Source organism: Mytilus californianus, unplaced genomic scaffold (genome assembly GCF_021869535.1).
Source record: "Mytilus californianus isolate M0D057914Y unplaced genomic scaffold, xbMytCali1.0.p SCAF_5, whole genome shotgun sequence".
NCBI classification, from domain to species: Eukaryota; Metazoa; Mollusca; class Bivalvia; order Mytilida; family Mytilidae; genus Mytilus; species Mytilus californianus.
In genome coordinates this window covers 17,194,674-17,217,207 of record NW_026262701.1, presented here as the reverse complement: position 1 = coordinate 17,217,207, position 22,534 = coordinate 17,194,674, and the positions used below count along the sequence as shown (strand labels likewise).

Sequence of the window (22,534 nt, the reverse complement as noted above, 5' to 3'; positions counted from 1 at the left end):
TATTATTGGATAGACTATTTGTGAACCATTATAATAATAGTTGTTTCCAACACATGTACCAAATTGAGGTGTGCGTAAGATTCGAAACTGAAGCAAAAAGACTTCCAAAGATTTGACATGGAACATTTAAAGGCGCGCGCTTGGGCGTACAAAATGTTAATCCTGGTATCTATGATGAATTTATGTACATGATGTATGTTTTGAACCGATGGTATTACTGACATCATTATCATGTTCACCAAAACTGCCGTCCATGGTCATTTTTTTAATTGCATAGTTACAATATAAAAAAAACCTTCAGTACGTTATGAAATCAAAGAGCTGATAGCTCTGAAGTGGAAGAAGATATTTAAAAGGATAACTAGAATGGCAATGAAAGCAGACTACACTAACCCAGCCTACTATGAGCCATTGTTGCTTTCGTTTTATTTTTTTCTTCCAAAAATAATTAATATACTTACTCATGTCTCCACCAAAACAGATTAAACTAAACATAAACATCTCCTAATATTGTTGATTCAAAGCAAATTGTCTATAATTCCATACATTGCATGTCAGCATGATAAACTTGATGGAAGTAAATATACCAGGAATTCATTAGGATTCACTTGAAAGTTTTTCAGTCGAAGGTGGTTATTCACTTTAAGTATTCCGTTTCCTTTTTTCAATAAAAAAACTGAGCACCATGCTTTTAGTAACGTGTGCTGAAAGTGGGATTTAAAACCAACACCAATCAATCAATCATGAATTGGTATAATTGTTCAGTTACTTGTTTTTGTTTCATTTCAAACATATTTTGAAACGTGCTAAATATATCCAAGGTAGATTTGGAAAGTTGGCAGGTATCAACACTTAAGTCTCCTCGGAAACTTTAACTTGAACAGCACTAACCCAACAACCAATCATGAACTGTTATAGTTGTTATCATACTTGAAAGCCGTTCAAAATCCTTCATTAAGGATGTAGTCGGGTCAGATTTATGAATTTTGGTCAGATGTTCGGACTCCTTGTGTTTTTTCGTACGATACAGGGTAAAATATTTTGCCCCGTATCACCAACTGTTCTTTTCATAGAAGACTCCAATAGCTCATAAAAGGTCATTACCAAAATTTAAGCAGATTCTAGATTTTTTTCTTACGATTTGAAACCCAAATAATGCCAATGCTAAATATAAAGTAAAAGTCCGAGTCGGCCTTTTCTCGCCATTTAAAAAAAAAATCAAATATCAAAAGGAGTTCCATAACCTATCAATATTTTAAGCTTATTTTGTTCCTTAACTAATGCTCTTCTGACTTGTAGTATCAATTTTAAATTTTAGATTTTTTTATTTCACCTAACTACATCCTTAGCTAATTTTTTGTTGTTGTGCTGTTACACAATTACACAACTGTTCCTGGTAAGGGATTGGGTTTGAATACTTTTTAACATTTCAGACCTAGTCATTTTCTGTATTTGCTTATCACAAGTAAGGAACCTGTTATAATTTTATCAAAAAATTAATTTTCTCGTGTCAGACAAATGAACTGACATTGTTACAACATAATTATGTCAGACAATTCAAATTTGTATCGTCTAATGACGGACACTGGAACTGATTATACTAAGAGGGGATTTATTTCAGGGCCTGAGCCTAGACTCTTAATCCCTAAAGGGAATTGCTGGTTCCCTAGGACTGATAAAATTCCGCTTATTTAAATAAAATGCATATGCTCTATACTAGAAAGTATAAAAAGTCCGCAAACCCTTTTTCGCCACGGGAATTCAAATATTTTTTTTGTAACTGATTCGAAACGACTACAAGACAACTTGGACTAAAGAAAAGTCGGACAAAGACAACTCGAAACAAATTTTAAGACAACTCGGACCACTCATTAAGACAACTAGGGACAGTTAAAAAGACATTTTGGAGCCCTAATGAAGGCAACACAGAAATGTTTGAAAGAGGGCTGCAATGGAGGTACCTTCCCGACGAATAATGTTCAAATCTTGCCAAATAACGTAAACGGTATTTTTTTTAACGTTTTTGACGTTAACGATACATTTTGGAGCTTGACGATAAATGACAACTATGTGAAATAATTTTGATGTAACCATTTGGAAAAGATACAATGAAAGATAATATCGATTCGCCTGTTAGGTCCTAATAGGCAGAGAACAATGTTATATCTACTTCTACTAAAATAGAAACAGCAGAGACATGTGATGAACAGCTTGGTCATCTCATTAAAATATAAATTTTTTATAACTGATTTTTATGGTTTGTTCTTATGTTGTGTTGTTACACCACTGTCCAAGGTTAAGTGGAGGGTTGAACTCTCACAAACATGTTTAACCCCGCCACATTCTTAATGTGCCTGTCCCAGGTCAGGAGCCTGTAGCGACAGTGGTTGTCGCTGGTTCATGTCTGTCATATTTGTTTTTCGTAAATTGTTTTGTTTAGGCCGTTAGTTTTCTCAATTGAATTGTTTCATCTTTTTCATATCAGGGCCTTTTATAACCGACTATACGGTATGGGTTTTTTTCATTGTTGAAGGCCATAGGGTTGCCTATAATTGATTATATCCACTTCATTTGAATTGTGGTGGATAGTTGTCTCATTGGAAATCATACCACATCTCCTTATCTTTATATTTAATATTTTTTTGTTAATTTCATCTTATTGACAAAGTAAAACGGAAAATATTATGACAGTGTTTTCTTTTAATTCTCACATTATATGGTGATCAACACAGATATTTGATACACATGTAGTAAATAGCACATTCACGGTAGGTATAGTGTCCGGCTGAGATTGTGTTTTTTCTCTCTCGAGTGAATCGGTCCACTTTTTTCGAGTGTAAATCAGGTTTTTCGAGTGAAAATACATGCGATCAGACAGATTTTCTGCTATTTCTCAAGTATAATAGTTTTATTCGCTACTGTTCATCTTATTCTGAATGCTATACATGTTTTGAGCTCTGGTCTGTCTGGTGGAGTTTAATTTGTTTATAATTTTTAAATTTATAAACGGACAATTTTTAATGATTGATTGTTGGTTGCATAACGTTCGGTGGAAAATATTTAAAGCATGTTCAGGATGAGAACAAATTTAACAATAAATCCAATAGGTAGATCCTGTAACAGTGGACGTTCGGGATGAAGGTCGGGAAATTTAGACTGTCACTCAAATGAGGGTATATTGGATATGGACAGACATTTTACCATGCAACAGGCCGACTACGGACCCCTTTGCGTGCAGTGAGCGTGGCTATCTCTCTACACGCCCATTCTGACCTGACGTGGCTGTTTTCTTGAACATCCCGCACAGCCAAACGGACGCCGCACTTAAGCAATTTTTCAAATCCTCAGTCCCCCTTAGAGGTTAACAATTTTAGAAAGGCTTGTTATAAATTATGTCAGTACCAAAGAACTTTTTACTAAGCGGATGATAAACTCGGGGACTTATCCAATGTATTTAACAACGAAATAAATAATATGTAAGCTTTAATACGATCCGTTTGAAATAACAAAAAACAAACCGAAATGTGTATATGATATGCGTACACCTCACAAACATACATTGTTAATTTTTATTGCTTTAATTTCTGATGGAAATGAAGCTATGGTGGTACTTTATTTCTGTGTGACCAAGCATAGCATACGCTTCATCAGGCCCCTCCTCACAATAGGAGCATTTGAACATTGTTCTTGATTTCCATTTCTAAAACGATAAAACCATCAAGACAAATAGTAAATGATACATTAAGGATGTATTTTCTTGTTAAAAAACACACACATGTGCCCGCTTTACACACTATGTGTACGTACGTCTCACCCCAACATGTCTTAGCTCACATAAAGATTGTTTACATCACGAAATGAACCAAAATGTGTATTTTGGAATAAAGGTTTGTAAGGCTGTAAAATTAAACGTTTTTAAAGCCTTTTTATCACAAATACAAATTTACCGTCGATGATCTTGTATATAAGGTTCTAGCATCTTTTTTAACGTCTTACCAGAAGGGATGTCTGTTTGTTTACACTTTTGATAATATTCACTCGAAAAAATGTGATCACACTCGAAAAAACCCGATCAAATCATTCGAAAAAACACGATCCCAGCCGAACACTATACCTACTGTGGCATTGGCGATTAAAAAAAAAAAACAGCCTTTAATCTATTCATCATGAAATATTAAACTATCTCGTTATAAATCATGTGTCATGTGTTTGTTTACAATCGGATCCAATCAATATTAGTGTGGATTTTAATATCAATACGAGCAAAGTACATTGAAGTCAAGAATGATGTTATATAATTTTAATTGAAAACATGTAACTACTTTATTTCTGAAGAAATATAAAACAATTTCATCGTTTAGATTTTTTTTTACTTGCATTAAATCTAAAATTGAGTTCACTGACATCACTGTACTTGAAAAAAGACAACTCGAGTGCTTATATTTAATCAAGATTCTTTGGGGTCTATAATTTGAAATGCTTGATTTAATTTAAAATTGATTAAAAGAGGAAACCATGGTAAAATGAAAAACGTCGAAAATATAAACAAAAGTCCACAGAAACTACACAAAGCAAAATAGATTTCATTTCTCCATGGCGATAAAAAAAATCAACTGATTTTGAAGAATGATGATGTATGTTTTCCAATGATAACGGAAGCGTTTAAATAATTCAGACCTCTGACGGATAAGCATAATTTGACAAACCACAGAATAAATTGAGTCAAGTTGACGCAAATGATAGTCGAAAATTACCATTTGACGTCTGACGGTAAAAGGCATTTCAACCGTCCAGAAAGACTACTAGGATCACTTGTTACAACACGGGTCCGGCATATGTAAAGACGAATATATATATGCTTTATATTTTCATTCCATTGACAGATATTTGTTGTTGATTTCGTTAAGCCGTCATAAAACAGGTAATAGTAAAAGAACAAAAGAAATGGTAAAAACAAACAAGTAATTTAAATGCATCAAACTGACAAGTTGTCACAGCAATCTAAGATGATCAGTCAGGGGAATCTGAGAAGAAGAAAATCTAGACAAAAACAAACAAAATCATTAAACGTAAAAACCACGAAAAGCCACTGGTCTGACAAGTGTTTCAAACTGGTCCGAACTGTCTTTAGCGATACATTTTGGAGTGTGACAATAAAAAACAACTTTGTGAAATAATTTCGATGTAACCATTTGGAAAAGATACACTGAAAGATAATACCGATTCGCCCGTTAGGTCCAAATAGGCACAACTACGGTTATCGCAGAGGACAATGTTATATCTACTTGTACTTAAACAGAAACAGCAGAGAGTTGTTATAAACAGCTGGGTCATCTCATTTAAATATAAAATTATTAGACGATTAACCAACCTCTCGTTGGTGATAGGTTACGCTTAATTCGTGTAACGTTCTGAACTGATGACGCGATGTTATCACATGAAATTACATAATTTAAATTTGCTGTAAGGAGTACAGTTGGCAAAGGAGGATAAAAACGTTTTGATACCAGCAATTGAAATAGTTGTCTCTGAAATTACAAAATAGTCGTATTTTATTAATTTGTTTTAATTTCATCGTACTGATAAAGTAAAATGGAAAATATTAGGACAGTGTTTTCTTTTAATTCTCACATTATATGTGATCAACACAGAATGTTGATATACAAGTATTAAATTTGGCGATTTAAAAAAAAATATCAATTAATAATGTATTCCTCGTGAAATAGTAAAATATCTCGTTATAAATAAGGTGTCAGGTATTCATTACGATTCGGATCCAATTGATATTCGTGTGCTTTCAAATATCTATACAAGCAAAGAACATTTCAGTCAAGAATGATGTAATATAATTGTATTTGATAACATGCAACTACTTAAGTTCTAAACAAATAAAAAAATCATCGTTTATAAAAATTGTTAGACTTGCATTTAATCTTGGGTTCACAGACATCCGTGTGCTTGAAAAAAGACAACCTGAGTCCTTTAGAATATTCAAACGAAATTCTCTGGGGTCTATAGTTTGAAATGCTTGATTTAATTTAAAATGTAATACATGCATATGTATAATTCAACTTAAGATACTTTTATCTATTTAAACGAGGAAACCACGAAAAGGGGGAATTGGAACCAATAAGCCGAAGAAAAAATACTCCACCATGGTCAAAATAAATAGGACGAAAACAAAAGTCCACAGAAACTCCACAAAGAAACATAGAGCTCATTTCTCCATGATGATAAAAAAAATCAAATGATTTCGACGAATATTGATACATGTTTTCCAATTATAACGGAAGCTTTAAATAATTTGAGACCTCTGACGAATAAGGATAATTTGACAAACAACTATATAAATGGAATCAAGTTGATGCTAACGATTGTCGTGAATTACCATTTACGACTGACGATAAAAGGCATTCCAACCATCCAGAAAGATTACAAGGATCACTTATTACAACACGGGCCCGGCATATGTAAAGACGAACATATATTTGCTTGATATTTTCATTGCATTTAATGTTGTTTTATTTTTCTAATTGATCTAGTTAGGCCGTCATAACACAGTTAATAGTAACAGAACAGAAAAATGGTAAGAACAAATAAGCTTATGAAAATGCACCATACTGACAAGTGACAAGTTGTCACAGCAAGCTAATATGGTCAGTTAGGGGAAACTGAGAAGAAAAAAAATCTAGACAAAAACAAACAAATTAATAAACGTTAAAAACACGAAGACCACTGTCTGACAAGTGTTTCAAACTGGTCCGAGTTGTCTTTAAAGGTGGTCAGAGTTGTCTTTAAAATGAGTTGTCGTGGTCCGATTTGTCCTGATTCCGTTCAAACCGTCCCTGGAAACTCCAGTAATTTCAAATGGTGTGTGATCGTTTGCGGTATTTTCATGGAACACTCTGTTGAGTTGAAAATGCTTGTAAATGACTTTAGGACACATCACGGCTGTTAAAATAAGTCAGAATTACAAAAAAAAAAGCACGTGTAAATCAAAATTAGATATGGTGCGAGTGTGCAGAAAATATGTTTTAATGTGCGTATTGTTATGCGTTTACTTTTCTACATTGGCTAGAGGTATAGGGGGAGGGTTGAGATCTCATAAACATGTTTAACCCCGCCGCATTTTTTGCGCCTGTCCCAAGTCAGGAGCCTCTAGCCTTTGTCAGTCTTGTATTATTTTTAATTTTAGTTTCTGGTGTACAATTTGGAGTTTAGTATGGCGTTCATTATCACTGAACTAGTATATATATTTGTTATGGGGCCAGCTGAAGGACGCCTCCGGGTGCGGGAATTTCTCGCTGCATTGAAGACCTGTTGGTGACCTTCTGCTGTTGTCTGTTCTATGGTCGGGTTGTTGTCTCTTTGACACATTCCCTTTTTCCATTCTCAATTTTATCTTTATGGATATCACTAAAATACGACTTCGAAAGTAAAACAGTTCCGTCCTTTAGTAAAAATTCGTAAGGGTTCCGCGGAACCCAGTGTCTCGCCTACTTTTGCTGTTGTCTATGTTTTCAGTGTGATTTTACGAAACTGTCTTCTGAATACTATCGTATGATCATAAACAAGCTTCTGTCCACGTTTTGTAGAAATCTAGGATAGTTAAAGAAAGTTATTAAAATTTTAAAAACTTTAAACACAGAGTGAATATTTGTGGACGCCGCCGCCGCCGCCGACGACGACGACGACGGAATGTTGGATCGCTTTTTCTCGCTTTTGCGACAAAAGTCGCAGGCTCGACAAAAATGTTTGAAAGATCTTAGCTAAATCAAAACACATGCGTCAGGACGAATCACCTAAACGGACACTAACCGAAGTTATTCAATACCTTTTCCCGGTTGATTTATGCATTTTTTCATTCCGTTGAATACAAGCGGATACCCAAGTTTGTGTTATGCAATGAAAAGAAACGAGAAATTTGTAATGAAATATCTAATTTTGATTTCATATATTAGTAATATTGGATTTTGAATTAAAATTGCATATCGATATGGATCAGGTAAATTATCAGTTTTGAAAATGATAAGGGCGACGTCTGAAATTTCAATAACAAACATGGCGGAACGTAGACAAACATCGAAGTCGAGTGTTTCTCTAATCTCTACCTTATCGTACTCTATAATCCGCACCCCTGCCTGGCTATTTAAATTTTGGAACATGGTAAACTTTACGTTTTGGCAATATGGATGCGAAGTATGGGATGGGTGTTTTGAATATGAATCTAATAAACTAGAAAAAATACAATTGGAAGCTGCAAGGATAGTAACAGGGCTTACAAAATTTTGAAGTATAGAATCCTTATATTTTGAAACGGGCTGGGAAACTCTAGCAGAAAGGCGTAGACAACGAAAATTAACAATTTTCTATGAAATGCATAATAAATTTTGTCCCCAATATTTAATCGACTGTCTACCTCCAGTTACATCTGATGTCAGTGGATACAACCTAAGACATAATGATAAGTATATACCCCCTAGATGCAGACTACGAATAACTGAAAAGTCATTCGTACCATCTACTGTCAGAATATGGAATAATTTAAATCCAACAATAAGAAACGCACCAACTATCCAAGAATTTAAACGAAAAATAAAGGGTGAACTATATAGACCTCCAACATATTATGGCGAAGGGCCTAGAAAATTTAATATACTGCATACAAGACTAAGGCACCAGTGCAGTTCATTAAATGCAGACTTAAATAAGATAAATGTGGTGAATGATTCTAAATGCTCCTGCGGTTCTCCTGTTGAAGATGGAATCCATTACTTTCTAGAATGTCAATTATTTTATATGCATGTATATAATTGTCATGTGCTATTGAAAATTTCAAAATTGCCTCCTAGACAAAAATTACAACAGGCTAAATGTTGATGAACATACCAAACGATGATGAATATTTTCGAGTATACAGAATGTTTTTTATATGTTTCTCAATATCTTTAAATATTTCCGCAAAATACAAATCTATTTATTCCACCATATTGCTGTTGGAGACAATTTTGATAAACTAATAGCAAACTCAATAAGTTTTCGCAACTGTTTACTTTACATGTAAAACACGATCGAAACTAAAATAAAGCTATTCAAATCCCAAAGGTAATATCTAGGACAAAGCTTTACATTCAATTTTTGGTTGGGGTTATATAAATGTATTTTCCATTTATCCATTTTTAGATCAATAATCACTATTTACCAAATAACTATCGCAACTTCTGTTTATAGCAATTCTGATTCTTATACTCTGAAATATATCTTATTATAATTTGGCTTTCAAAATCTAGATCACGTGGTATCTGATGAGTCATTGAGCAGAAACACGTACGTACGGAAATCACGTCATACGGTTTTGTATCATTCGATTTATTCAAGTTTAAATCTACAAATTTACAGCAGCCGGTTGTACGAACGTGTCATTGGTCTAATGCGTCATTAAGTCTTCATTAGCCTAATGCATCAAAAAGGCTTAATGAAGACTTAATGACTCATTAGGCTAATGCCACGAACGTACAACCGGCTGCTGGGCGTTACCAAATCACCTAAGTGCACACAATTTTAGAATACGGTAAAATAAAGTAAGATTCCAGGACTTCTGAATATGACCCAACCTATGTAATTTGCCCTACCCCTTTCTAGTATTGGAAAAGAATGGCGGAAGCGAGTACTGGGTTCAGTTTGATTCAATTTCGAAGATTTTCGTTTAGACTTTTTAATTTGACTATCTCTGTTCAGTTGTTCGAAAACCAATATTTCATGCGTCTTATTTTCTTATAATTTTATGCATGTATTATGACAGAGCGTTGAATGATAAATTAATCTCATTATATGGATGATTTATAATCGAACTCTTGCGTATTTAAAAACATTGACGTCAAAGTAATAAAAAGTTAAATCATAAGGCGTTTCTAAAGATACAATCTAATTAAAATATAGAACTCGGATTTCGTTATACTACACTCGTATGTAGTATAAAACATATTTAAACTTTGTTAAATGAGTGTTCTGGATAATAACAACTAACTTTTCTTATTACTGATGTACTTTAACTTTTTTCATTTAAATTTAACCGAAAATAACTTATTTATGGATATAATCGATAGGAGTACATATTGTTATGTTAAAAAAATGTACTTTAATAGAGTATAAGATATCTACAAAGTATTGTCATCATATCTAGGTAAACAAGTCGAAGAGAAAGAAGAACATATTAATGTACAGAAAGAATGCTTTCTTTTAGATATTGTGTTTTTGTAATTGCACAAAGTGTTTAAAGTAAGATTGTCACACAGAAGCGCAATATAGACCCCTCATTTACATTTTTTCACGTAAATTTTATTTTTTTCCCCTCTTTTCTCTACCTATTGTAGTGTCAATCAGATAAGTTTATCGTCTTGTTATATACTTCACAATCGGGAAAACGGAAAATATATATAAAACAAATATCTTTTTATCGAAAACAAATAAAATTGGGGGTTATTTTTTTTTTTATCTCCCAGTTAATTGGATTTATTTTTTCAATAATTGTTATGACAGGATCAAGGTTTCATCATAATCACTGAATACTCAAAATCCATTTATACTTTTTCTCTACTCTCGATTTGTAAAGATTTTAAAAATAATTCAGATTGAATTCTTCAATGATTTAAAAATAAACAATGGGAAATGTTGCGTCTCATCATATCAAATGAATATAGATAGTATACACAATGAGAATTGTTCAAATGTCTTGTTTTTCTCAGTAAAATTCAAAATAACTTCATGGCTAAATATTTTCTATGCCTTTTATCGTTGTAGAATAATTTCGATTCTCCCGTTTTCTCATTTCAAAACTCGTTAGGTAAAGCATATATTATTCCCTCTCTCTGCTTTATTTTTTTTACCCATTATTCTCTCTGCTTTATTTGTTTGGCCCGTCATTTTCTCTGCTTTATTTGTTTGGCCCATAATTCTCTCTGCTTTATTTGTTTGGCCGATCATTCTCTCTGCTTTATTTGTTTGGCCGATCATTCTCTCTGCTTTATTTGTTTGGCCGATCATTCCCTCTGCTTTATTTGTTTGGCCGATCATTCTCTCAGCTTTATTTGTTTGGCCGATCATTCTCTCTGCTTTATTTGTTTGGCCGATCATTCTCTCTGCTTTATTTGTTTGGTCGATCATTCTCTCTGCTTTATTTGTTTGGCCAATCATTCCCTCTGTTTACATTTTTTGTTTGGCCGATCATTCTCTGTGCTTTATTGTTTGACCTATTTTTTCTCTCTGCTTTATTTGTTTTACCAATAATCATCTCTGCTTAAGTTGTTTAGTTAATTATTCTCTGTGCTTTATTTGTTTAGTTCATTATTCTCTGTGCTTTATTTGTTTAGTTAATTATTCTCTGTGCTTTTTTTGTTTAGTTCATTATTCTCTGTGCTTTATTTGTTTAGTTAATTATTCTCTGTGCTTTATTTGTTTAGTACATTATTCTCTGTGCTTTATTTGTTTAGTTAATTATTCTCTGTGCTTTATTTGTTTAGTACATTATTCTCTGTGCTTTATTTGTTAAGTTCATTATTCTCTATGCTATATTTCTTTGGCCTATTATTATCTCCAATTGATTTGTTTGTCCCTTTCTTTATTTGCTGTATTTGTTTGGTCCATTATTCTTTATGCTTTATTTATTTTTCCCATTATTCTCTATAATTTATTTGTTTGATCCATTTTCTCTATTCTTTGAACTCCATCCAGACTATCCTTCAATTTAATAATAGCTTTTTTATCTGAAATATACCAGCAATATTTACACAGGATGATAAGCAACTACAAATCAAGTATTTATATTAATGACCTTGGTATCCGGTATTTTATAATTTGTTTTTTCCAAACTCTGGATCTTATATGATTAGAATTTATCCGGTCAGCATCATAAAACGCCCAGCTGATGATAAATAATGAAAACATTTAGCACGTTTTTGTAAACATCTGATTGTATCTTACCAATAATGGCGTATGTTCTATCGAAGGCGAGGTACTGTGTACAAATGTCCGGGTTCAAATCTTTTCAAAGTTGTTTATTTACTTTTTTTAATCTTTTTAAATTTTTTTCTCCATGATTTAAAATCGTGTGGTTTACTAAAAAAGACTATTCATCTGAAACATTTTTTAAAATCAAATATATACTCAACATCATAGCTGCTGTACCATGCGAGGAATTAGACCACGGTATTATATTTAGTTTAACTGACTTCCAAGTTGAGTTCGGATGATTTTTATTAATTCCATTGACAGATTTTTATTTATTATCCATTTCATATTTAAAAAGGGGAGAACCCGATGTTTTTGTTCATGTCTCTTAACCTTCAAGAACTGTTAATATAAAGATAAGGAGGTGTTGTATGATTGCCAATGAGACAACTATCCACCAAAGTTCAAATGAAGTGGATGTAAGCAATTATAGGCAACTATACGGCATTCAACAATTAGAAAAACCTATAGCATATAAACTTTAATATTCAATTCGTCATGAATATGAAGAAGAAAAAATTTTGCCAACCGGACGTTAAGCACACAGCAATCAATCAATCAATATACAAATTATTCACAATGTATTTTAAAAGAGTTTACTTGCAAAATGTATGTAAGCGATATATATATACAAAAAACAGTCATATATTGCATGAATGAGAATTTTTTTAATTTCATTCTTTCAGTTCATCATCTCTTAACAATAGCAAGAATGTGAGAAGACATCAAGAGGGGAACCAAGTCAATAAAAGACAGACAAAATCATGGCAAAAAAAAAAAAGACAAATTGAATTGTTTAATATTTGTCTTGTCGGGGCCTTTAATAGCCGACTCTTAAAAATGAAATTCTTAGTATGTGATACGTAGTACCTATGAGAGTTTACTCGACATTCATATTTACATGGTTGCATTTTTGTTGTCGAGTATATGAACAGACCTAACTAAATTTGAAAAAAAAAATACATAAAAAGTAACTAAAAAGTGTCCAATACGTACTTTGGTGCACTTTACATGTTTATGGGTACTAAGGATACAAATAAAACATGACTTGGCATTTGAATATTATATAGTGATTGGTCAATGGCAAATGATAAAGTATTTGATTGGTCTCTCAGGAATGCTGGTTTGTGATTTTTTGCATATAAATAGACCAGTAACAACCAGGCCAACTCATCTGCACATAGACGTAACATGGGTTTATTACAAGCATTGGTCCTCACGGTAATGTTAGCTGGTAGTCAAGGTATGATTTTGTTAGAAACGCCTTTTTACTGTTTTACAATTTTCAAACATATGTAAAATCTCGTTGTGCTTAAAGTTCTTTAAATACCACAGCATTAACTCTTTACTTGTCTATTGTAAGTTTTATAGTTTACTATGTCATCAATATTAAATAAATGGATACACCATATGCCTTTTCTTTCTGGCTTCACTAACAGCTAGACTCAGATATAACAAATAATTTTTTTTTATATAATTCTAAGCATATATCAGTTATCGCCCTTAAAGAGGAGTTAGTATACGTCAGATCAGTTACATGTTCCCCTAAACAACTGGGCGATAATTACGTGTTCCTCTCGGAACTCAGCATTGTTGTTAATCAGTTCTCATAGACCACTTCTCCTCTCCGCTGAATGCACATAGAAATATAGTTTAAAGTATAATGCTGGGTTACGGAACTGATTAGAAAGAGCTTTAGTTAACGCTTATATTCAAATCAAAATACTGAAACAAATGATTCTTGATATTTTTGTTCCTCTTTGAAATTAATGGATTTAAAAATAGGTGCAAGTAAAAAAGAAACTTTTGTTTCCGCTTGCATTTTCGAATTTCTAATTGTAAGTCTGGTGCAAAGTAACAGTGTTAAAAGAAAATTTGCTACGACTAGTGAAATGAAGGGAATACGAATGCTGATTACAAAGGGTTTTACTGATATCAACCGAGTTAACTCCCATTTTGTTAAGACATATGTGTTGTTCACACTTTGGTTTTTATTGTAGTATTTTAACAGTTAAGTATTTTTCATTCTGTTGTTTTTGTTTGTTTTTGTTTGTCTTTTTAATTCTTTCAACAAAAGGTTTTTTCGTCTTCGTCTTCGACTTTGACATTGATTGACTCATGACTATCCGCTTATTTTTTTTTATATTTATAAACGTGATGAACAACGATATATATTCCACTTGATAATGTCTTCAAATCAGCATTGTACTCATAAAATACTTTTATGATTTCGGCATGATATCGTATGATAATTTAAGTCAGTAAATTAGTTAGATGTGGTATCGTAAACAAGTGTTATTTTTTTTTAATTTATCTAAAAGGCCACAAAAATAAATGGTGGAATGGATGGGATAACGACAACACCTATAAATACCGTAAGTTTTGTTATTAAACTAAATCACAAAAAAAAAACCACGAGATTCTTGAGTCCGAATTCAAAATTATTCCAAACTTTATAAGTACTATATTCGAAATTAAAATTTATAACATTGAAATTCCAGATTCAATTTATTTATTAATTTTTATTATTATATATACATTCAAAATTAAAATCTAAAACTCATTTCTGTAAATCGGAAATGTTAATTGCTGAATCATAAATTTTTGTTTCGAAAAATTGCAATTTAAAGATATAGAATGCATCTGTTGCAATTATTTTACGTTCATTGTATACACATTTAAAAATTATTTTAAATGCTATACTTACATAATGATCAGAATTTATATAGACCAAATTTATTATTGTTTATATATGTAACCGTTAGTAAGTAGCACAAATCGTTGTTTCTTTAAGTGATGAAACAATAAAATTTCACTGGAATATAAAATTGTTATCTCGCTCAGTTCAGCCATTAAATATAACCTTTATATTTTATTATAGAGAACACAGAATACTGCTTTGAAGGCGGAGAAGCAGATCTTGAATGTCCGGACGGCTATTTGATCGATATCAATTGGGCAGTCTACAAATACAGTTATTATCGATATTTTCGTTGCAGCGACCCAAATGCATCACAAAAGGTCAAATCCCTTTGTGACGGACTGAATAGTTGTACTTTCACGTGCGATGATCAGTTATTCAATGACACCACATGTACCAACAGAAACGAGAAATTGACTGTTTGTTATAAATGTGTGCCTGGTATGTATAATTAGGTTTACAATATAATATTACTTCAAAACACTAATAGTTTTTGTTGTTGTCTTCTATATATTTCGTCCAACTGTTCTGCTACGAGTCTTTAATTTTTTGTAACTTAGATTGTACTTGGCACTGAAAATTGGGATTTCCCTTACAGGGGGGGGGGGGGGGGGGGGGGGCGAGAAGACCTGCGACAACAAACATTTCACAAGAGAGAAATACGGATTCAATTGGATATGTTTATATTGAGGTCAATGTTAAACAAGTATCAAAATAAATTTTAATATTTACCGTTCTTAACGCATTTTATACACCCTTTTTTAAGCTTGATAAGATGTCCGTATTTTTTGACAACGTTACCTGTATGATTTCTATTGTAGATCCATGTGACTCGTTTTACTGTGCTAATGGAGGGATGTGTAAGTTGGGATCAGATCTAGAGCCCATGTGTCAATGTCTCGGAGACTGGAATGGAACTCGCTGTGATGGTAAGTATTTAGACTTAGGTCTGATATGAACCTATGTGTCAATGTGGCGGAGACTGGATTGGATCTCGCTGCAACGGTAAGTATTTAGACTAAGGTCTGATATTAACCTATGTGTCAATGTGGCGGAGACTAGAATGGAACTCGCTGCAGCGTTAAGTATTTAGACTAAGGTCTGATATGAACCTATGTGTCAATGTGGCGGAGACTGGAATGGAACTCACTGTGATGGTAATAATTTAGACTAAGGTATGTAATGAACCTATGTGTCGATGTGGCGGAGACTAGAATGGAACTCGCTGCAGCGTTAAGTATTTAGACTAAGGTCTGATATGAACCTATGTGTCAATGTGGCGGAGACTGGAATGGAACTCACTGTGATGGTAATAATTTAGACTAAGGTCTGATATGAACATATGTGTCAATGTGGCGGAGACTGGAATTGAACTCACTGTGTTGGTAAGTATTTAGACTAAGGTCTGATATGAACCCATGTGTCAATGTGACGGAGACTGGAATGGAACTTACTGTGATGTTAAGTATTTAGACTAAGGTCTGATATGAACCTATGTGTCAATGTGGCGGAGACAGGAATTGAACTCACTGTGTTGGTAAGTATTTAGACTAATGTCTGATATGAACCCATGTGTCAATGTGGCGGAGACTGGAATGAAACTCGCTGCAACGGTAAGTATTTAGATTGAGGTCTGATATGGACCTATGTGTCAATTTGGTGGAGACTGGGATGGATTTCACTGTAACGGAATGTATTTAGACTAAGGTATGATATGAACCTATGTGTCAATGAGGCGGAGACTGGAATGGATTTCACTGCGACGGTAAGTATTTAGACTAAGGTATGATATGAACCTATGTGTCAATGTGGCGAAGACTGGAATTGAACTCACTGTGTTGGTAAGTATTTAGACTAAGGTATGATATGAACCTATGTGTCAATGTGGCGGAGACTGGAATGGATTTCACTGCAACGGTAAGTATTTATCAACCTAAACCAGCCCATTAGTCGGCACTTCTGTGTTGACAGGAATTGTCATTTTGATGGTCATAATTATAAATTAACTGTTCACTATCCACAGGAATTGTCATTTTGATGGTCATAATTATAAATTAACTGTTCACTATCCAAAGGTAGAGACAATGGGTATGTAGGTAGGCATTTTCTCGGCAAAGAGAAATTGAAGTGTCAAATGTTTTTTTTAATCTTCATGCCTATCTGATTAAAAAAAAAACTGTTTCGCATCAAGACAATACAAAATTTTGAGTAGGCAGCTATTTTCTGGGTAGGTAGAGTAAGGGCAAACAACCATGTTCTTGCGTATAGCCTGAGATTGAAATCGATTCGCTTTTTTATAATTCGACTATAGAAACGTGTTTTTTGTATATTTTTTTTCGTTCATTCAGTCAAAAAAAAAAAAAAAAACGGCTGAAAGAAAATCTATACGAAGATTAATTGTCTTTAATTATTCTTTTTTTAAACCTACATGAAATATCAATATGTTATTTTTGTACATGCTTTTTATTATAGAAAATCCATGCAACAACATGTGTACAAATGGTTCTTGTTTGGTGAACGCTTCAACCGGTACAGCAGAGTGTTGTTCTACAGCGGAGACAGCTGGTAACAATTGTTAATATATTCAAATGACTTTAACTCATCCTCAGTTATATCTACTAAATATTTTAAAAGGAACTAAAGGAATTCAGCATTCCTTAAAAAATCTACACGATTAAAGAAACAGTCATATATTTGCATTGGGTTGTTTGTACACACAAGTTAAAATAGTTGATATAAAAATAAAAAAGATGTCGTATGATTGCTAAATGAGACAATTAACCACCAAAGACCAAATGACATAGAATCCACAACTATAGTACATCATACGGCCTTCAACAATGAGCAAAAGCCATACCGCATACTACATGTATCAAAAGCTATGAGTTAAATCTTGTATACTTTATACTAAGTTATCTTCTTCTTCAAGTTTAAGTTCGTCGTGTATGATTTCCAAAATATATTATCTTATTATTTGAATTGACTAGAGTCGGCGTTTATCATATAATTATTCGTGTCACTTTATATTCAGATCCATGCGATCAAATTATGTGTCAAAACAATGGGACGTGTCTTATCAATCCGACAGATGAGACTGCTCAGTGTTGCTGTGCGGAGGGTTTTATGGGGTCAATGTGTGAAACCCAAGGTAAGGCACTTTACTACAACTAAAGCAGACAAACGTGGGTACTTAGTGATGCTAACATGGGTAACCCTCTTAATGTATAAAAATCAATTACAGAAACAACTCAATCGCCAAACCAATAACAAATTTTACTTGTTATGGTATGAAGGACATAGTAAGGGAATATACGAGGGTCTGGATTGGGAGTCCCTCAAGTGTGTATTCTAACTTTTTTAAGCCAACAATCTCTATTCTTTGTAATTTAACATTGCATTATTCTTTATTTTCTATTGTTTGCCTATTTTTCTCTATTCTTTTTTTTTGGCCCATTACTCTGTAGTATTGGTAAATTATCCTCTATTCTGTAAACCCTATCAAAACTCTCATATACATGTATACATATTCAACGATTAGTTGTAAAGAAGAAACTTTAATAAAATCTATAATATAAGTGGTCTTTTAATTATCTTCATTTTTAAATTTATTTCTATTACCTTTATAATCATAATATATTGCAACTTAAACATCCTGGCATAAAATGTTACAAAACATTTGCTTATTTGTATCTCGAATTAACAGTTGACGCCTGTACAAACAACCCTTGTGGTAATGATGGAAATTGTAGCGTCAACACCATAGGAATAGCACAATGTTCTTGTTCAGAGGGATTTGGTGGACCTCGATGCAATGGTAGGTATTTTACGTTGTAGTGCTTGACCTAGATAAAGTATTTGTGTATGTGATGAACTGTATTTGTCCATAAAGGTCCGTACGTAAGACCTCGGACAGTTCAGAGCGTGGCATAGACACTTGTCTGCTAACGACATCTAAATATGAATAAAAGGAAATGTTGGATGCACTTCATTGAGAAAGCAACCCATCATCACAAAAAGCCACAGCATGACTTTTCTGGTTTCTTTATATTTAACTTATTGTTACCTCTCTAATGGCCATGTACGTACCTAATAATATCATATTTCAATTTCTTAATTTAATACGTACATGAGTAATTTGAATAAACTCTAAAGTAGTACCCTCATCGTGACATGGCCGAAATATTGTTTCTGTAAAAGGAAGTGTAGTTTTACTCTTATAGATACAATTTATAAATATAGAATTTTATTCAGTCCGTATCTTATAAGTGACAAATGCTAACTGTAAATACTAAAATTATTCCAACAAATAGCTGATCAAAGCAGTTGTAATTAAACACTATATTCGCTGCTTTTGAAACAAATAAGACTAGTGTATGATAATAAAGTTTTTTTTTCAATTAATAAATTCGTTTAAAGTGTTTCATATATAAATAGGTAACACAACAATTCATTATTTTGATATTTAATAAAGACAAAGTTATTAAAGTTATATTTTACCATCTATTAGGATATGACCAACTTTAAAGTTGAAATAATGTAATTTTTGTTTTTGCATGACCTAGTTATATCTATTTATTTCTTGCTTTTAGTTGATTGTAATCAGCGGTTGCCATGTGCGCCCGGTTTCAATGAGATACCACCTGGATCTGGGAACTGTTACTTTATCTGTCCTACAGATTCGCAGTCATGGCTTGCGGCTGAGGTACATAACGTTTACATTTTCTTTGTTATCGATTTATTATTTAAATTTTGTTTAGATATGAACAAGCTAGCATCACGTAATGTGTGCTACATGTAATTACAAGCACCATCTTTGTATACGCAACATCACACACAATGAAACTTTGATATCAGTCCTTAGACTTGCCATAGATATGTTCTGAAGAAAAAGAAGTTTGCAGGTTCATTTAGAAATAGTCTTTTTGTTACTAGAATCTGTAATTGTTTAAAACAGCTTTAGTGCTCGCGTGGTCACATTGGGTACGCGAAGCTGTCGGTTTATTTTCCTATCGCATCAAACCGAAGACAAGGACTGATTGATAAGTAGGAACATAAATGTGCCTTTGTACGGTTCACGTGTCGCCCTGCAGACTGTTAAGGTGTACAAACTAAATTAGATCACAAATAGTCCCACCATGTCGCTTGCCATTAAATCCTAATCAAATGGTATTGGTTTTAGGCATCAGCTTACATATTCAAATGATCTGTATACATCTAAATATTTTTGATATATGATAAGTATATGGTATTCTCAGGCAAAACAAAATGCACCTACCAAGTAAAAAATGCTACTTAGCTGCCATTTGAAATTGTAGTATTTCGTTAAAAAATATATTACATTAAAAAAAGCACTGCTTAAAATGTCACTTGTCGATGTGTTTTACAGCTGACTTGTCTGTCACTCAATGCCTCACTATGGGAACCTAATGACGCTGCAGAAGTAACGAGCGTCGTAGCAGTATTAAATACTCTCGGTGGTAAGAATATAATCCGATATTAAATTAGTGTAAGACTATATCAAATATATGTGATTAAAATTTTAGCAGAACATATTTCCCTTTTTGTCTGATTTTGAAGCTCGTCCTTGATTTACCCTCCACCGGAACACTCACAGTCAGCACTTTTAAAGCTAAAGACGTATAATTTATGGGAAGCAAGGAAACCAAAAGGGGAATAAAATAATGACGTCAATAATTCTAAAACTGAAACATTTCTATTTTAATAAATAAAATATCTGTTTTAGTTGAATTAAAAACAATTGTCGCTTATTGTGCAAGATGTCATGGGTTCCATCCCGTGTTTGATTACACGAAATTAATATGATAATAAGTATTTGTTACATCTCCGCGAGACACACAGTAATTAGGAAAAGACCTGGTAAATTAGGAGGAATAATAACGTGTCTTTGTTGTATATAATTGTTGTATAGATCAAGTACGTTTCGTTTTCTTTTCTGATAATTATAATCAATTTATCCACCAATAAGTAACTTTCAACGTTAATGAATAAGATCTCCTAATCAGGGGTGGAACCCCAGGATTTTTTTTAAAGGGGGGGGGGGGGGGAGGGGGGGGGGCGTAATTCCAGAAAAATGGGGATAACATTTTTGTACGATTTTATGCTAAAATTTGATTAAATTGTGAGAAAAATAAGGTTTTTGGCGATCAAAGGGAGATACACCCTCTACTCTCTACCCTGGATCCGCCACTGCTGACGACAGCATTATAACTTATTTATGATTGACATTTTGCTTTTGATTGCTTGAATCATAGTTTAGAAATATTTGCATTGCTTTATTTGACAGATATACTGTGATATATAGTTAGAGCATTTCAATATTAGAATCCGAATTAACATTTTCCTGCTTTGTAACAAGGAAACACAATATTGTGCTAAATAGAATTAATATACTCGTCTACTCAAACTGTGGTATGATAGGATAAAATTAAGAATGGCAACGGTGAATGTGTCAAAGACACAACAACTCGAACAAAGAGCAAAAAGCAGACCAAGGCCAACAATGGGTCCTCAACACATGATTTGTTTTTTACTTGTTTATTCGTATACTATCTCCGTTATGGATCTGATATACCATCAAATACAATTGTTCTAGAAGGACTTGTGTTGAATCAGAGACCTACATGTATTTCTCTTGTTGAATATTATCATTTGAGAGGAGAAATATTTCTCCTGTCAGTGAAACAAGGTCATGATGTTCAGTGATACAAGGTCATGATGTTCAGTGATACAAGGTCATGATGTCCAGTGATACAAAGTCATGCTGTATTAGTTTAGGCATTTGTTTCAGTTCTTTGACCACTTTAACCTTGCTAATTATTTGGACCAAGTGATATATTTATATTTTAAGTTACTGAAGAATACTGGACAGGAGGTTTTGATGGACTAAATGAAGGTACCACTATATTGGTTGGTTCAGGATCAAGTTTCACTCAACCAACTGTTGGTATGTATATAGGGATATAAGACAGTCAGAAATATTTTAATATACAATTATTACTAAAAATGCATATGACATTTTTTAAGAAGCTTATAGGGCAGTAGAAATTTTAATGTCAAATGAATAACATCAAGAAAAACAATATAAACAAGAGATCACGAAGTTAATCTGTAAAAAAAAAAATATTGATACTACTTGTGTTTAACTTGATATTTTAGACAATTCACGTATAACATCATGAATTTGATATTGTCTTTTAAAATAAATTTGTCCATATGTGTAAATGAAAATTATAACAAAATAGAAATATGTTTGCAATCAGGTACCAATACTGTTGAGAAAGATTGTGTTGAAATTGAGAGAGAAAGTGCTGCAACGGGTTGGCAATTTAAATATAGAACATGTACTGCAACCACGAGGAGGTGCATTTGTGAAGCACTGGTAAGTAGAAAAATGCAAATTAACTTAATAAAATAGGGGGATACAAGGGGTGATTAAAAAACAAAAGTGGCAAACGCAAGTTCTTTGGCAAGATAGGCAGTTTCTGTCCAACTAGTGGCAGCCGTCGTTTTGGTAATGGCAAGGTAAATGCGGCACAACAAAGATACAGGAATCTAAAGTGATTTTGACCTTAAACATGTGAAAATAAGGAGATGTGATATGATTGCTGATATCAACCAAAATCAAAAGACGAGGATGTAAACAATTGCAGGTGAACAACAGCCTTCAACAATGAGAAAAATCATTGCATAGTAAGCCATAAAGGGTCCTGGTATGACAAGAATGAGAAACAATCAAAAGGTGAAGACCAACGACATGGATTATTATTATAAGCTGGTTCTTCTAAAAAAGAATAGCAATCAACATGT

The 22,534-nt window shown here is 33.1% G+C and overlaps 1 protein-coding gene across 7 annotated transcripts in view; it reads left to right on the top strand.

Moving 5' to 3' along the window:
- The first annotated feature begins 13,117 nt into the window (after positions 1–13,117).
- LOC127701062 (neurogenic locus notch homolog protein 1-like) overlaps positions 13,118–22,534 on the top strand; it is an 85,358-nt gene continuing 75,941 nt past the window's right edge. For 2 of the 7 annotated variants that reach the window (XM_052204849.1, XM_052204848.1), the window contains exons 1-11: positions 13,118–13,249; positions 14,328–14,381; positions 14,888–15,148; positions 15,529–15,636; positions 17,180–17,272; positions 17,739–17,855; positions 18,411–18,521; positions 19,297–19,409; positions 20,094–20,184; positions 21,576–21,671; positions 21,988–22,106. In XM_052204849.1, the coding sequence (XP_052060809.1) occupies positions 13,198–13,249; positions 14,328–14,381; positions 14,888–15,148; positions 15,529–15,636; positions 17,180–17,272; positions 17,739–17,855; positions 18,411–18,521; positions 19,297–19,409; positions 20,094–20,184; positions 21,576–21,671; positions 21,988–22,106 (1,215 nt within the window). In that variant the 5' untranslated portion in view covers positions 13,118–13,197. The remainder of the gene's footprint in view (positions 13,250–14,327; positions 14,382–14,887; positions 15,149–15,528; positions 15,637–17,179; positions 17,273–17,738; positions 17,856–18,410; positions 18,522–19,296; positions 19,410–20,093; positions 20,185–21,575; positions 21,672–21,987; positions 22,107–22,534) is intronic. The other 5 variants (XM_052204850.1, XM_052204851.1, XM_052204854.1 and 2 more) reach the window with 5 other exon arrangements.